At 45.4% G+C, this 15,797-nt stretch overlaps 1 protein-coding gene across 4 annotated transcripts in view; it reads left to right on the top strand.

Moving 5' to 3' along the window:
• The first annotated feature begins 789 nt into the window (after window positions 1-789).
• The window catches only part of Rufy1 (RUN and FYVE domain containing 1), a 54,829-nt gene continuing 39,821 nt past the window's right edge, over window positions 790-15,797 (top strand). Inside the window, exons 1-2 of one of the 4 annotated variants that reach the window (XM_076578269.1) lie at window positions 790-1,119; window positions 15,477-15,650. In XM_076578269.1, coding sequence (XP_076434384.1) covers window positions 807-1,119; window positions 15,477-15,650 — 487 coding nt within the window. In that variant the 5' untranslated portion in view covers window positions 790-806. Of the gene's footprint in view, window positions 1,230-15,202; window positions 15,365-15,476; window positions 15,651-15,797 lie in introns of those variants that run through there. The other 3 variants (XM_042283931.2, XM_076578270.1, XM_006987082.4) reach the window with 3 other exon arrangements.

Below are 15,797 nucleotides of genomic sequence, written 5' to 3'. Positions count from 1 at the left end.
GTGTGTGATGTGGTGTCAGATGCACTTGGGAGATGGAGGCAGGAAAATCACAAAATCAACGTCCCTGTTGGTTGTGTTTGTGCTGAGGATGAAATGCAGCTCAGTGGAAGAGGTCTTGATTAGCATGTGTGAGTCTAAGGTTCAATTACCAGAACTGCGACCCCCGCCCCCAGGAAAAAAAATGTAGTCAAGAACATCCTTGCTACGTGGCTTTTTTTTTTGGGGGGGGGGGAATGGAGATAGGGTTTCTCTGTGTAGCCCTGGCTATCCCGGAACTCGCGCAATAGACCAGGCCAGCCTTGAACTCAGAGATCCGCCTGCCTCTGCTTCCCAAGTGCTGGGATTAAAGGCGGGCGCCACCACCGCCAACCACCACCGCCTAGCTACGTGGCGTATTTTGAGGCCAGCCTGGGCAACAAGAGGCCTTAGTCCGGGAAACAACAACAACAAATAAAAATCCAACAGTGAGATTTTGTCTCAAAGGAAAAAAAAAAAATAGTCGTGAAATGAAAGTTCAAAAGAGGAAGCTGTGGCACAAAGACCACACGGGGTTGCCGGAACGCTCAACTAAGGTGCATTCCAAGTCCTGGGAAGAAGAAAGTTCAGATGTAACCTCCAAGGACCCCCGGCTGGAGCTCTCCGGCGGCGGCGTTTCTGAGGAGTCCTACTTTCCGGGAGAGCGAGCCTTATCCAAGGAAAGCAAGACCAGGCGAGCACCAGCAGAGAAGGAGCAGAGGGAAGCGGCGGCAGGGAGCAGCACCAGGAGGCTCAGCCCAGGCCAGGGGCGGGTCACGTGACCGGCCAACATGGCCGCCCGCGGAGAGCGCCGCCGGGCGGGGCAGGAGCCGGAGCCCGAGCAGGGGCCGGGGCCGGAGCCCGGGCCCGAGGCAGGCCTCGAGTCGGGGGAAGAGTTCGAGATCGTGGACAGGAGCCAGCTGCCGAGCCACGGCGAGCTGCGGGGCGCGGCGCGGCCTCGGGCGGCTGACGGCTGGTCGGCGCCCATCCTGACGCTGGCGCGCAGAGCCACCGGGAACCTGTCGGCGAGCTGCGGGAGCGCGCTGCGCGCGGCCGCGGGGCTCGGAGACGGCGGCGGCGGCGGCGGCGGCGGGGAGCGCGCAGGTAGGCCCGGGTCCCGCGGGCTAGGGCTGCGACAGGACTGGGGGAGCCCGAGAGTTGGGCGAGCTGCTCCGCCGACCTGTGCCGCGCGGCGCAGGCTTCTTCTGTACGTGGTAGGACCCGGCAGGGAAAGCGCGAGACAGGGGAGGGGTGGGGGGTGGCGGCCGGGGACTGCCCTCCCACCTTGTGTTTGTCTTTGTGAACCCCAGAACAGCGGCGTCGTGATCACGGATTGACTTTAAATAAGAGGATTGAATAAGAGGCGCAGACGGAAAGTCGTCTGTGTTTCTGTTTTTGCATAGTTGAGACACGGAGTCTGGTGCTGGCCCCCTGTTAACCCGCTCGGCCGCGAGCCGCTTGTCACCTGCGACTGAGGTTGACAGCGTCTTCCAAAGTTGGTGAGAGCGGCGAGTCAGAGTCAGGAGGTTTTGGTTCCCTTTGTACCCCGCCACCAAAAGCCCCGTAGGACGTGAACAAGCCATATCACCCCTCCTACTCACATTTCCCAACCTATAAAATGGTTTTTTTTTTTTTTTAATCAGCAACCTTCTAAAGCCCAGTTCAGCCCTTATGATCTAGAATAGAATTTCAGCATACCAGTAAGAAAGAACAAAAACAAATGGTTATGACATGGAATGGTGATGCAGGTACATACTGCCGGAACAGCATGTTAATGTACTCAGTACCGTGCTAATTTTAATGCAGTGGTGTTTGTGTTTCTAAACCTAACTAAAAATGCAGTATAAAAGACAGCCAGGTTTCGGGTGTTGTGTAGCTCTCCTTTAATCACAGCACGCGGGAGATAAAGGCAGGTGGATCTGTTAGTTCGAGACCCGCCTGTCTACATAGTGAGCCTCTGTCTCAAAATAAATAATAAATAAGGATGTTTCATTGGCTAGGGCACTTACTGTGAATGGACCATGCAGATTTCAAGTTGCTGTGGTAGTGTGAGTGTTGACTGTAAATGCAGGAGACTTCGTGCATACAGTAAACTTTGTTACCCGGAGTTTATTTAAACAAAACAAAACAACAAAAGCCCACTTCTTTCCTTGGTAATAAATTACTGTAACTTTTCTGCTTTATAACTTTTACTTTTGTGTGTGTATATGGATTCATACATGTTTGAACATGTGCACTTGAAGACCAGAGGTAGATGTTGGTTATCTTCCTCAACTGTTTAGTCCACCTTAGTTTTGAGACAAGGTCTCTCACTAACCCTGGAGCTCACCAATTGCCCACACTGTCCAACAAGACCCAGGTGTCCTCCCGTCTCTGCTCTCCTGGCACTGGGAATACTAGTGGATACCGCCATGCCCAGTTTTTAACGCTTGGGCTCTGAACTAAAGTCTTCATATTTGCCAGGCAATTTTGGCGGACCAGCGGCCACTTTTACAACCAGGGTACTCTTGGGTGGGAAGAAGTGAGAAATATTATCTAGAAAGAGATACCTAGACAACGAGAGAAAAGACAGAAACACGGGATAGCCTCGGTAGGGCCTGGATCCTTATCCACCAGCCCAGAACTTCATTCCAAAGGGCTTTGTATCACAATGCCAATGGGAGGAGCAAAGGACCTCCCCCTTGCTCTATACAGCCAAGTGTAGACCCTTCCAAACACCTGGTACTCAGGCCCATGGTCCAATCATCCTCTTTATGCAGACCTGCTGGGTAAAGGCACTAGGAACCCAAATGGGCTCCAACAGGCAATCACTTTTTCATCTCTCCAGCCCTGCTGTTTTTGACTTTTTTATTACCGTGCATGCCATGGTGCACCTGTGGAGGTCAGAGGCTGCCTTGCGGGAGTCAGTTCTCTCCTCCCTTCCAGGGCTGGAACTCGGGTCACCAGCCTTGTCAACAACTGCCTTTACCCTCTGAGCCATCTCACCAGCCCTGGTTTTTGTACTTTTTGGCTCTTTTAACATCAGCTTAAAACACACACACATTATATACCCAAAATATATACAAAAATATTTTCTCTCTTCATATCCATAGCTTATCATTTTTCTATTTAAAGTTGTTTTGGTTTTAGTTTTTACTTAAGCCTTTTGGCTAAGAGCAAAGATACATGGAGAACAGACAATAGTCCCCAAGCCTCAGGAAGCTTGGGGGTGAAGATAGAAAGGGGCTGATTAATGAATTCAGGGTAGAACTGGATAGGAGGAGTGGTTTCTGGGGTTCTGCAGCATAGTTAGAATAGCTGAGATCTGCAACAACTATTAAATATTTTCTAACAGCTGGTGGAAAGATTTTAAATGTTCCCAATACAGAGAAAGGGAAACTGAGGTGGTGAATATGCCAGTCTCCTTGATGATCACTACATGTATACATAAACTATCAGTGTACCCCTTAAATATGTTGCAATTTAAAATATCAATATATGTTGGCAAGATGGCTCAGTGGGTAAAGGTGCTTACCTCCAAGTCTGAGTTTAATCCCCAGGACCCACATGGTAGGAGAGAATGGATGCTTACAAGTTAATCTCTGCTCACTATATGTGTACCATGGCATACACACACACACACCCAACACACTAAGTAAATAAACACACATATTTTGGGGGTGTGTGTATGTATATATGTATTGTATTATATATATTTTAAATGAGATACATTAGCTCAGGCCTCGAAGGTCAGGATCATGACTATCACACTTCTGTCTCCACATCTTGTCCCACTGGAAAATCTTCAGGAAACAACACACATAGAACTGACACTTGTGTTAACAACGCCTTCTTCTAGAATGTGCTCCCCCATCCTGTTGACAGAAGTTTCTGTCCCACAAGCTGCTCCCAAAAAATGACACAGAGGCTTAATATTAATTATAAGTGCTCGGCCATAGCTCAGGTTTGTTACTAGCTAACTCTTACACTTAAATTAACCCATATTTCTTTCTTTCTTTTTTTTTTTTCCGGTTTTTCGAGACAGGGTTTCTCTGTGTAGTTTTGGTGCCTGTCCTGGATCTCACTCTGTAGACCAGGCTGGCCTCGAACTCACAGAGATCTGCCTGACTCTGCCTCTTGAGTGCTGGGATTAAAGGCATGCACTACCGCCACCACCACCCAGCCCATATTTTTTATCTATGCTTTGCCACATGGCTTGGTACCTTTTCTCAGTACTACGTGTCCATCTTGCTTCTCTCTGTATCTTTTGGTGACTCCTCTGACCCATCCTTCTTCTTCCCAGAATTCTCTGTTTGGCTCTCCCCCCTACCCTTATCCTGTTGAGCTATTTGCCAGTCAGCTTCTTTATTAAACCAATCACAGCAACATATATTCACACAGTGTAAAGAAATGTCCCATTTCCTTTTTGTCTAACTAAAATTGAAGGTTTCAACTTTAGCATAGTAAAATTATATACAACAAAATGTCATCAAGTAAGAATTACAGTTACAACATCCAGTCCATTGGTATTTAGCAAATTTAGAGAAAATACTCTATTATTTATTCTATCTTGATGAGTCCAAAGCTCTGTACCTAATTTACCTTCTGTCATAACTAAGGAAAAGTTTAACTGACTATCTAGTCTTCAACTCCATCAAAGACCCCAGAAGTATGAAATGTTACCTAAACACGGGGACATCTGGCTGCCTGGTTAGTCACCCTAGTATCTTCTGTAACATTGGGGCATCCAGCTCTGGCCTGCAGGCCTAGTATATCTGACAGACGTTCTGAGAAGCAGGGAGTTTTGAAGGACTGTCCTGCCTGCCTTGTCTTGGCAGAGTTTGGCAGTTGCCTTTTTTGCATCCAGCTGGTCCAGTTTGGACAGCATACTGTCAGCAGTCGGGCAGTTTCTTGCCCAGTGGCTAACTTTTGCCATAAAGAAATAAATTCCATACGGAGTTTCTTTGATGCCCATCATCTTCTTTTAAGTAAATTGGTGCTGCCAGAAGCAGACGTGTCTCACTATCATGAAAAGCCTTAGGTTATTGAACATATTAAATGTCATATTCTGTAGGTCTTTGAAGTGTTTGAAGACCATCTATCTAAATATATCTGTTTATGACCTTGAAAACATACCTAATGTGACTATAAGTTTGACTATTATAAATGACTATTAATCTGTATTTCTTAATTATACATTTCATTTTTAAATAAGCTGCATAAACACAATATGCTAAAATAGTTGTAACATACATACAGTATAGCAAAAATAACTTTAATTTTATGTGAATAAACCAAAATCCATACCAATATAAAATACTTTGATATTAATAGTTGTTTTTTCAGTTTAAAAGTAGACTCAATAATCCACGCTTTTACCCTACCATTTCTATATCCCTTCTTTTTCTTTTCAGAACAAGATCCCTGAATCTAATCTCCTTTGTTCAGCTTTTTTTCTGACCATTATCCATAACAACTTGTAACCAACCCCCCTTAAATAATAACAAACATCCATAACCAATATTTTTGGGAATGTGAGCATTGTTCTATAGACTATTTCCTATTGTGTGGGGGCACTGGTATCTTTGGGGGAACCTTGAGAAAGTTGGAATAATAATGAAGTCCTGGCTGGAGTAGTCTGTGAGGTTGAACCATCTCAGCCAGCAGCCTTGAAGCTGATTTGGATGCAGATTTTGAGGAGACTTTAACAGAGGCCTTTTGAAATGCTGGATCACCTGGGCCATCCATTTTTATTGGTGTTTGGTCCTCTTGTTCTGAAATGAATAAATGTTTAAAGGTAACATATATTACAGCTATAAAATATGTGGTGTTTACAAGTCAGTTAAAGTTTTTTTTTATGTTTGAGCAGGTAAAATATACATTATGTGTCTTGTGGTTCTTTTAAGTTTATTTTTTTTAATGTCTGTAGCCAGGATTTCAAGGGGTCTTCCCCAATCAAGCCTGATTTTCTTTAACCCAGAATGAATCCATAGCTTCTCATTTCCTGTGGAGATAAAAGCATTACCTCTCCCCTAAAGCAACACACCTTTTGTCTTAAATTTTGAAGTCAAGAAATTTTTAAAATGTATAGGTTGGTTTAATCTAGCAGTTTTTATAATCCAGTGTCTCTTAGCAGCCAAAAAATTTAAAGAAAACACAATAACATACAGACTCTCTGTGTATTTCACATCTTTACATGGCTTTTTTGGTTTTTATTACTTTACTCCCTTTATAAGGACTTTATTACTTTAAACTATTTTTTATATGTCCTTTCTCTTTTCTCTCCCAAGCCTATGTATATTTTTAAACATACTGTGACCCATTTAGATTTTTTTTTTCTGTCTGATCTGTCTTTACTGCATATCTGTAACCTTTTCTGTCTGTGTGATCATATCCCCAAACCCACCACCCAGTGCGTTGGTTCAGCTCATGCTGGCGGCTCAAGCCTTCAGGCAGCTGCTAACATCTCTGTACTGTGGCTCACATCAGAGACACAAGACTAGGAAGCTGCATTTGGCTCCATCACTGCACGTTTTTAGAACCTTCCTTCAAGCCTTGTCAGATTCCATGCAGAAATTCCAGCAGACTTTTCTTTCCCTCCCACCAGTTTCCAAATAACCGACAAGGAGAAGAATTATTAATTGTAAATGCTCAGTCGATAGCTCAGGCTTGTTACTAGCTGACTCATATTTAAATTAACTCATATTTCTTATCTGTGCTTTGCCACATGGCTTGGTACCTTTTCTCAGTTCAACATGCCCATCTTGCTTCTCTCTGCAGCTGTTGGTGACTCCTCTGACTCTGCCCTTCTTCCCAGAATTCTCTGTTTGGCTCTCCCCCTACCCTTATCCTGTCGAGCTATTGGCCAGTCAGCTTCTTTATTAAACCAATCACGGCAACATATAATCACACAGTGTAAAGGAATATTCAACAGTACCCTGTGTGTAACATTTGTTAATCCCACCAAACAAGAGTAAAGATCATTACCTGAATTCTTTGTTCAAATTATACAAGCTCTATTTTCTGTCAGACAGGGCTATCTCCCTAAAGTGGGGTTTGAGCATCAAACATAGGAAAAGGTGGGTTTTATATTAGCTCCCAAACTGCAAGGCTAAGGGGTTCCCAAGGGTTTTTGGTTACGTAGGAACTTGACAGAACAGCTCAAGATTATTTGGCAGAACATCTTTTCAGGATGAAGGTCAGGGTATAGGGTGTGGAACATGTCAAATTTCCAAAAAATGGGTCCAGACATGGTCAAACCCAAGTTTTACAGAAAATAAGAATGAACTTATTTGATCTTGAAAGAAGATGGTTTTCAATCTTAAAGTGGAGACAGACTGGCCCATCGCATTTCACAGTTTACTTTTTAAGTGTAGAAGGAGTACGTACTACAATAATGATAAAAAGTGTACTATAGTGAGCGCATGAGCCAGTAACTGTGACTTACCCCTACCAGATTTCTGTCACTATCCTTGACTGTGGGTTGTACTCTGCACCTCCAGCGGTCCAGCAGGTTTGTTTACAGGCCGGTCCCACGGTGCATGAGGAATGCAGTTTTGCAACAGTGTTGTTTTTATATCTGCTGGACGATGGCTGCACCTGATCTACTGCTGCCTCAGCTGCTGTCTCCACAGCCTCCCTGCTGAGGCCGCAGGCCAGGGGAGCCTTGGCATCCCACCCCTGCTTCAGCTGCCTCCCCACAGGGAGACAAATGTTGTTTTGACTAAGTCTCTATCCTTATATTTTACCAATGAAGACTTGGGTGCCAGGTGCTGGAGTAAAAACCTGCTAGCTCAGAGAGGCAGAGAGAGCACCTGGGTGACCTTCCTCATCTGCAGTCGAAGGAGACCCTCTCCTACTCTGTCTGAAAACAAAACTCCCCCAACCAGATGCTCCTCCCTTCTACTTCTTGTGCCTCTCTTTCTCCAACCTCTGACTTCCGCTCACACTCTATGGTTACTTCCAATCAACTGGTTGCTTGCTCTGCCTCTCAACCTATGGCTGATTTTATTTAATGCAATCTTGGGGTTCACATTGTGATCAAATATCCCACAACACAACTGGAATGAGGTCACAGGCCATGGGAATTCTTCTGTTCCCTTGTAGTCTTGTACTTGGTCAGTCGTTGATTGAGCGTTGTTCTATATATAGCTCATACTGTTCATTGATAGATAAAATGTGTCTGTGCCTCTCCACACTCAGATAATCAATATCTGATGAACAAGTGTGTATCTGGAAAGGTCCTGTTTTCCTTTTAGGACAATGATTTAAAGAGTAGACAACACTTAACAGTGCACTTACTGAATGCCACAATAGTGTCAGAGCATATTCATGCCGTCCCCATCCTTTTGACTCCGGTACCACAAGAGCCTGTGTGGTAGTAGGGCTGGCTTCATGCATGTGTATTCAACGCAGCTACTGCGGCCCAAGGGCAAGGCTTAAAGAAGCCCCGTGCTTGGAGTTGATGGTAATTTTTTTCAGCAAGGTGTCATGTCTCACTCCTGTAATACTAGCACTAGAGAGATTGAGGCAGGAGAATTACCGTAAGTTTGAGGCTAGCTTGGCCTATGTAGTGAGACTCCTGTTGTTTCCCCCTCCAAAAAAAGAATTTTACAATAATACTTTTCCTTGAATTTGTGGGGGGGGGTAATTAATTTTTTATACATATATGTATGTTCATACCGTAAGTGTAGGTGCTTGCAGAGGCCAGAAGAGGGCATCGGATCCCCTGGAGCTGGAGTGAGGTGCCTTATGTGGGTGCTGAGAACCAAACTCAGATCCTCTGAAAGACCAGCACACTCTCTTAATTGATGAACCAGCTCTCCAGCTCTGAATGAAGTGTGTTTTATAATGAAGTGTCCTGAGTGAAAGGATTAAAAAAAAAAGGAAAGAAAGAAAGAAAGAAAGAAAGAAAGAAAGAAAGAAAGAAAGAAAGAAAGAAAGAAAGAAAGGGCTGAGGTACGCCACTAAGCAAGACCTCCAGGTGCGACAGGGTGAGTGCAAGAGAGAGGTTTATGGGGGTGAGGGGTGTGGTGAGGAGCGAAAGGCCGGCTAGGGGGGTGAGAGAGGCAGACAGACAGACAGAACAGGGAAGAGGAGAGTGGGAGACAAGAAGTCAAGAGAGGAAAGAATAGGAAGAGGGATAAGAGAGATAAAGGAGAGAGCTGTGCCTGGCGGACACTTTTAAGGGGCACACATGTTGCATAGCTGACATGAAAGGCACCTGGTGACTCCTGTGCCTGGCGGGAACTACCACTGAGAACTACCTGGCAGGAACTACCACAGGGGCACTTGGAGCCATGCTCATGCCAGATCCCCGTCTGCCTTCTCAAAAACTTCCAGACTTCTCCCTCACACTCCTCAACTCCACTGTAGCCATGAGTGGCCAGCAAGGGTAGGGACAGAGCCCTCTGAGCCCTCTGGATTTCAGGGCAGGGTGGAACCACAGCACACTAGCCAAGCCACTGAGGAGGAGACTCACCCACCGTCCCTATAGGGAAGCCCATCTATGGGAAGGGAAGATGGACATTGGTGCTTTGGTCCAGGCCCAGATTTTACATGGGCTTTATGAACTGTGTAGTGGACCCAGGTGATAGTTACTATTATCCTCATCCAGTTTTATTACATTTTATTTATTTAGTGAGAGAGAGAGAGAGAGAGAGAGAGAGAGAGTGAGTGTGTGTGTGTGTGTGTGTGTGTGTGTGTGAGTGAGTGAGAGAGAGAGAGAGATAGAGAGAGAGAGAGAGAGAGATCTGCATGTGGACGTCAGAGGACAGCTTCCAGGAGTTTTCTCCTTCCGTCTTTCGGGTTGGGTCTTGAGCTCAGGTGCTAAGGCCTGGCAGCTCACACCTTTACCCACTGAGCCATCTTGCCAGTCCTGTTATCCCATCATTTAAAGAGGGAAACTTGAACCAAAACAGTGTATCTCTCAAGCCCATGTTATGCTGCTAGTCCCAACACAGAACTATCTCTCTCCTTAGGTAACTTCTCATGTGAAGTGTAACAATGTGGGGTTTTGAAATTAACCAATTCAATAAAAGTATTAAGTAATAACAGCCGCAGAATGTGGCAAAATATGCGCATGGCTTCTTACGGGTCACAGTTGGAGGAGCTGCTGGGTTGGGGTGTGTGACACAGGTCAGCCATGTTTGAAGCCATCAGCTCATAAGCCACACACTCTACTAAGGCCTCGGAGAAACAGGGACAAGGCAAGACAGTGGCCAGCACCACAGGCCAGGCCCCCGATGACCTGCTCTGTCACTGTTGCCATGGCCATGCACTAGATGGTGAGAATGGCAAGTTTAGGAGCAGAAGTTGAATGGTAGCAGAACTCGTTTTATTTTTTTTATTATGTATACAGTGTTCTGTCTGCATGTTTCCTTGCAGGCCAGAAGAGAGTATCAGATCTCATTATTGATGGTCATGATGCTGGGAATTGAACTCACGACCTCTGGAAGAGCAGTCAGTGCTCTTAACCTCTGAGCCATCCATCCCAGATGGGGAGGGGAGGGGAGGGAGGGAGGGGGAGAGACAGACAGAGATGGAGACAGAGAGAGACAGGGAGACAGAGATGGACAGAGACAGAGGAGAGAGAAGGAAAAAGAAATTGCTGTGGCATGTTGTGGATGCTTTGTTTTAAAATCTCCCACATGGGCTCGGATGCATAGTTGTCTTGTTTAAGTTGGGATTTTTCTTACACATGCTTGTGTGCATGAGTACTCATATGGACTATTGAATCTTTCCAAGTGTCTTTGCACATGACTCTCCAGCTTTCCTCTCTCAACTCGGTGCTTTCATATACACTGGATATACCAAAAGGCACATCTTGCTTTTTAGAGTGAAACTGTCTAAAGGATGAGTAACAATGCCCATTCAGGCAGTCTTTAATTCATAATTATTTAGATAGGGCTGGAGGGAGTCTTAGCTATTCACAGGCTGGGGCAAGAGGCTAGCGGAGCCAGGAGTTGAAAGCTATATATACTAGGCAGAATAGTGGCAGACAGTCTGGAAAAAGTTATCTCACTGTGTCTGTCTCATCAGGTCACGGTGTTAACTTTGTCAGCCTGTTCTCTCTCCCCCCCTTCCCCCCGCCCCCAAGACAGGGTTTCTCTGTGTAGCTTTGCGCCTTTCCTGGAACTCATTCTGTAGCCCAGGCTGGCCTAGAACTCAGAGATCCGCCTGGCTCTGCCTCCCGAGTGCTAGGATTAAAGGCGTAGGCCACCACCACCCAGCTTGTCAGCCTGTTCTTGTCCATGGTTTTTGTTTGATTTTCTTTGCTTTTTTAGACAGTCTCCTGTAATCCAATCTGGCCTCAAACTTGCTATGTAGACAAGACTGGTTTTGGGCTCTAACCTCCCACTTCCCACAGGCTAGCTTTCCCCCTTCACTTTAGTGATTAAGTCAGCTGTAAAAACAAGAAGAGAACATTTCCAAAAATCCAGAAAGCCCAGGATTGTGCCTGCTTTTGGTTCAGTTCAGGATAACACTGCCCCACATTAGCAGACCATGCCACTGGGGGTGTAGCTCAGTGGCAGAGTACTTGCCTGGTGTGCACCAGACCTTGGATTCAATACCCAACACAAGGTAGGTAAATGGGGATGGTAGCACATGCCAGTAATCTCAGCCTTTACAAGGTAAAGGCAGAAAGGATCAGAAGTTCAAGGTCATATTGACTTTACCTGTTTCCTATTTTGTGTGCATTCTCGTACATGCGGTGTGGAGGCCATGGGCTGGAGGTCAGAGGCCAGCTTGAAGGAGTTGGTTCTCTCCTTCCACCCTGTGTGTCCTGGGAATAGACCAGAGTCTAAAGTATACTTTAGCATACTGAGCCATCTTACCATGTGGGCCGGATACTGACCTTAAACAAAACCGTGGGCTGGAGCAATGGCTTGGTAGTTAAGAATCCTGGCTGCTCTTCCAGAGGACTCTGGTTCCTGGCACCCACACGAAGGCTTACAACTGTCTGTAACTCCAGTCCAAGGCTATGTATGAGATACCCTCTTCTGACCTCCATGGGCACCAGGCACATGTGGGACACATACATACATGCAGACAAAATACCCATACATGGCATAAAAATAAACCTTTAAAAATGCTTTAAAAAACAAAGAATGTCTCAACTTCTGTGGGAGGCCAGCTCCCACCTTTTAAAGTTCCTATGAGGAGGAGAGAGGAATAAGAAACTTTTCAAATAGAAAGATAGTAAAGAAGAGACAGACAGAAACAAGGATAGCTTCGGGAGGACCTGGATCAAAATCCACCGACCCTGTCTGGCTCTTCAAAAGGACTTTTTATAACAATGCCAAGGTGTGGGGCAAAAGACCTCTCCTTGCATGATCAAAGCACACTGTACAGCCAAGTGCAGACCCTTCCAAACACCTGGTAACCACGCCTGTGGTCAAATCATCCCCTTATACAGCCCTGCTGGGTAAAGCAAGCTCAGATCTCATTAGGAAACCTCTGTGGGTCTCCACAAACTTCTGAGAAATACCAAAATAAATAAATAAATAAATAAATAAATAAATAAATAAATAAATAAATAAATAAATAAAGTTCCACCAAGACTTACCAACTGGTAATTATACTTGTTAGTCTTCCATTTACACACCTTGTTTAACCCAGAAAACCCAAAATGATCTAAATGTTGCTTATTTCGTTATCCTTTTGTCAATGCAGTTTTTTTTTTTTAATCAAGAGTCTTTTGCCCCTGATGTCACTGCATTGAAACAATCTACTGGACTCAGGGATCACTTGCCTTTATAAAGGAAGGGAAGAATGTACGTGAAACCTGAGGTCTCAAAATACCCTCACTGAAAGACCTCAGGGCCCTGGTGTGGTGGTACACAACTTTAATCCCAGCACTCAGGAGGCAGAGGCAGGCAGATCTCTTCTTAGTTAAGTCCATCCTGGTCTACAGAGCAAGATCCAGGACAGCCTGGGCTATACAGAGAAACTGTCTCAAAAAACCAAATAAGTAAATAAATTTTATAGACTTTCTATGATTATGATATATTCATGTTTTTTCTTGAATAAATCCCTCCCTTTTTCTTGTTTTTTCTCATTTTATAATTTTCTTCTAATCTCTTTATAATGTAAACATTTAATTAATAGGATTTTCTCAAGTCCTTTTTAAAGTATTTAAAAATAACTTGCCGGGCGGTGGTGGCGCACGCCTTTAATCCCAGCACTCGGGAGGCAGAGGCAGGCGGATCTCTGTGAGTTTGAGGCCAGCCTGGGCTACCAAGTGAGTTTCAGGAAAGGCACAAAGCTACACAGAGAAACCCTGTCTCGAAAAAAATAAATAAATAAATAACTTTACCACTCCTATCCAAATGCTTTACTTAACCCACTTCTTCCTTCCCAAAGCCAAGATGAAATGTTGAGACTGTGAGACCCAGCAACCCTCTCTAGACTTCTTGTGTTTTGTCAAAAGAATTTAGAAATTTTATCCCCATTGCAGTCTTAATCTTTATTATAAATTTGAAGTTATAAACCTGTCTTTTAGATTTAACTATTGTTTAGTTTCTATATATGTATTAAGTCCAAAGAAATCCCTTTCCCCAAAGCCTGGCATTTAGACAAAAGGCAGCATTCCCTCAGGCACTTAAGAAGATAGTTCCTGCTTGCTAAAAGGAGTCATCTCCTCAGCCTGGCAAAAGTGACATCAGCTCTTCCATTTACCCATGCCTGTGGTGCCTATCACCGTATCAGGGTCTGTGCTAGCCCCTGGACTCCCTCATTCCCTACTGTCAAGTGTCTCTTACAGAGTCGTCCTGGCTGGCATGCCCCACCCCTACCCTAAACCTCTCCCTCTCCCAGCTTCCTTTTCCTATTTATTTATTTATTTACTTATTTATTTATTTATTTATTTATTTTATTTATTTATTGGTTTTTATATGATAGGATGAAGGGGTAGATTAATGAACCTACTTTTTTTTTTTTTTTGCCCTTTCCTATTCAGCTCAATCATTTGGCTACTTTCCATCTTGGCTTTCCCCTTGGCTCTCCTCTGGGTCCTCAGCTCCTCTCTTCAACTCTGTGTCCCCTCCCTCTCCTCTCATGGCCCTTTATTCTACTGGCCATGTTCAGTCTGGACTCTTTCAGATGCCTCTGGCTGTACTCTCCCTCATCTCCCTCATATCCACACAAAAGCCTTCTCAACTATACCTAGGAGTGGTCATGTCCTCATCTTCATTGAAATGGCACCTGCATATTCTCTTTTAATTCTGTACCCTCATCAGTGCTCCCATCCAGAATTTACATATCAACAATAAGGGCAAAACCTCCCACACAAAAATTTAAAGATTGAGCAAGTAGTTTGCAGGGAAGAAAAAGAAAAAAAAAACACCAGGAGGCAACAGACTGAAAAGTTGCTTGACCTGATAGTAAGCAAGCAGACAGCTGCAAACAGGCTAGGATCTGCTGCCCCAAAGGACAAGATTGAAGGGTAGCCCAGGCCCAGAGCCAGAAGCATACCACGGGCAGACCCCTTCACCCTGCAGCTAGTACACCTGCGGGGCTTTTAGTTTGGAGTCTAACTTTTTTAAGCTTTGTTTTTATTTTTAATTATGTGTGTATGGGGGGAAGGTGGGTATGTGCCTGTGCCTGCAGAGTCCAGAAAACGGTGCAGGATGCCCTGGAGCTGGACCTACAGTTGATTGGGAGCCTGAATGGTAGGCCTGGGTCCTCTGAAAGAGCAGTACAGCCATCTCTCCAGACCACAGTCTTTTTAACTCTAGGATGTCATTTTCCAGGGCTTAAGCGAACATCCTGTAAGCACTTGTACTAATTCTAGACAGACTCTTCCTCACCAAACTAAGTGACAAGACGAATATAGTAGAAATAGAAATGTAGTTATTTCTATCAAACTTTTTAAAGTGTGTGAAAACATAGAATGACATAGAAAAGCCACATGTCGTGGATGAAGGATCGGGATCCGGAAAAAAGGGAGGACGCTTTCCTACAGGCACACATAGAAGGCAGGATATAAGGACATCCTCAAACCCTGTAAACCAGGGTTCCTTCCTTTGGACCAAGACTAAGGTGCATAATGTCCGTCCTCCTCCGTGGGCGTGGCCTGAGCCGGCTTTGTCTAATAGGAGTGGTCAGGGGCGGGGCGCTTCCTCTGTACATCTTCTAGCTTAGGAGAAAAGCAGCCCAGACTTTGCGTCCTCTCATTGGTCAGGGAAGAAACCAATCGCGGCGAGTCTTGTTAGAGTCATCGCCCTAGCAACGCAAGGAGCCGCTTGGGAAAGATCCCGCCTGAGGTTCTCGTCTCTGCTTCCACACAAGGTGCAGGAGGCTGCCCAGGAGCTGTGGCGTGCAGAGATGGACTGCGACTTAACTACGAGCCCTGGATATCCTCCCGCCAGTGCGTCCTCACCCTGAGCAAGCCCCTGGCCCGCTGCCACGCCAGTCTAACCCCTCCCACCTCCAAACCCCACTCAGCCCACTAACGAAGCTGTCCTTGCTTGTGCCCACAGCTTCCAAGGGCCAGATGATGGAGGAGCGTGCCAACCTGATGCACATGATGAAACTCAGCATTAAGGTCTTACTCCAGTCTGCCCTTAGCCTGGGACGCAGTCTGGATGCAGACCACGCCCCCTTGCAGCAGTTCTTTGTAGTGATGGAGCATTGCCTCAAACATGGGCTGAAAGGTGAGCCGGGGGCGTTTAGGAACATAGAAATGTGAGCTAAGTCTTTGCCCTGGCTAGTGCCAAGCATTGTGGTGGGTGTAGAGAGGAGAGCAGCACACAGAACAGACAAATTCCCTGTGATCGAGAGCAGTGCTGTCCCGTACAAAC

Source organism: Peromyscus maniculatus, chromosome 8 (assembly GCF_049852395.1).
Source record: "Peromyscus maniculatus bairdii isolate BWxNUB_F1_BW_parent chromosome 8, HU_Pman_BW_mat_3.1, whole genome shotgun sequence".
In the NCBI taxonomy this organism is placed as follows: Eukaryota; Metazoa; Chordata; class Mammalia; order Rodentia; family Cricetidae; genus Peromyscus; species Peromyscus maniculatus.
This window is presented reverse-complemented; position numbering and strand designations above follow the sequence as displayed.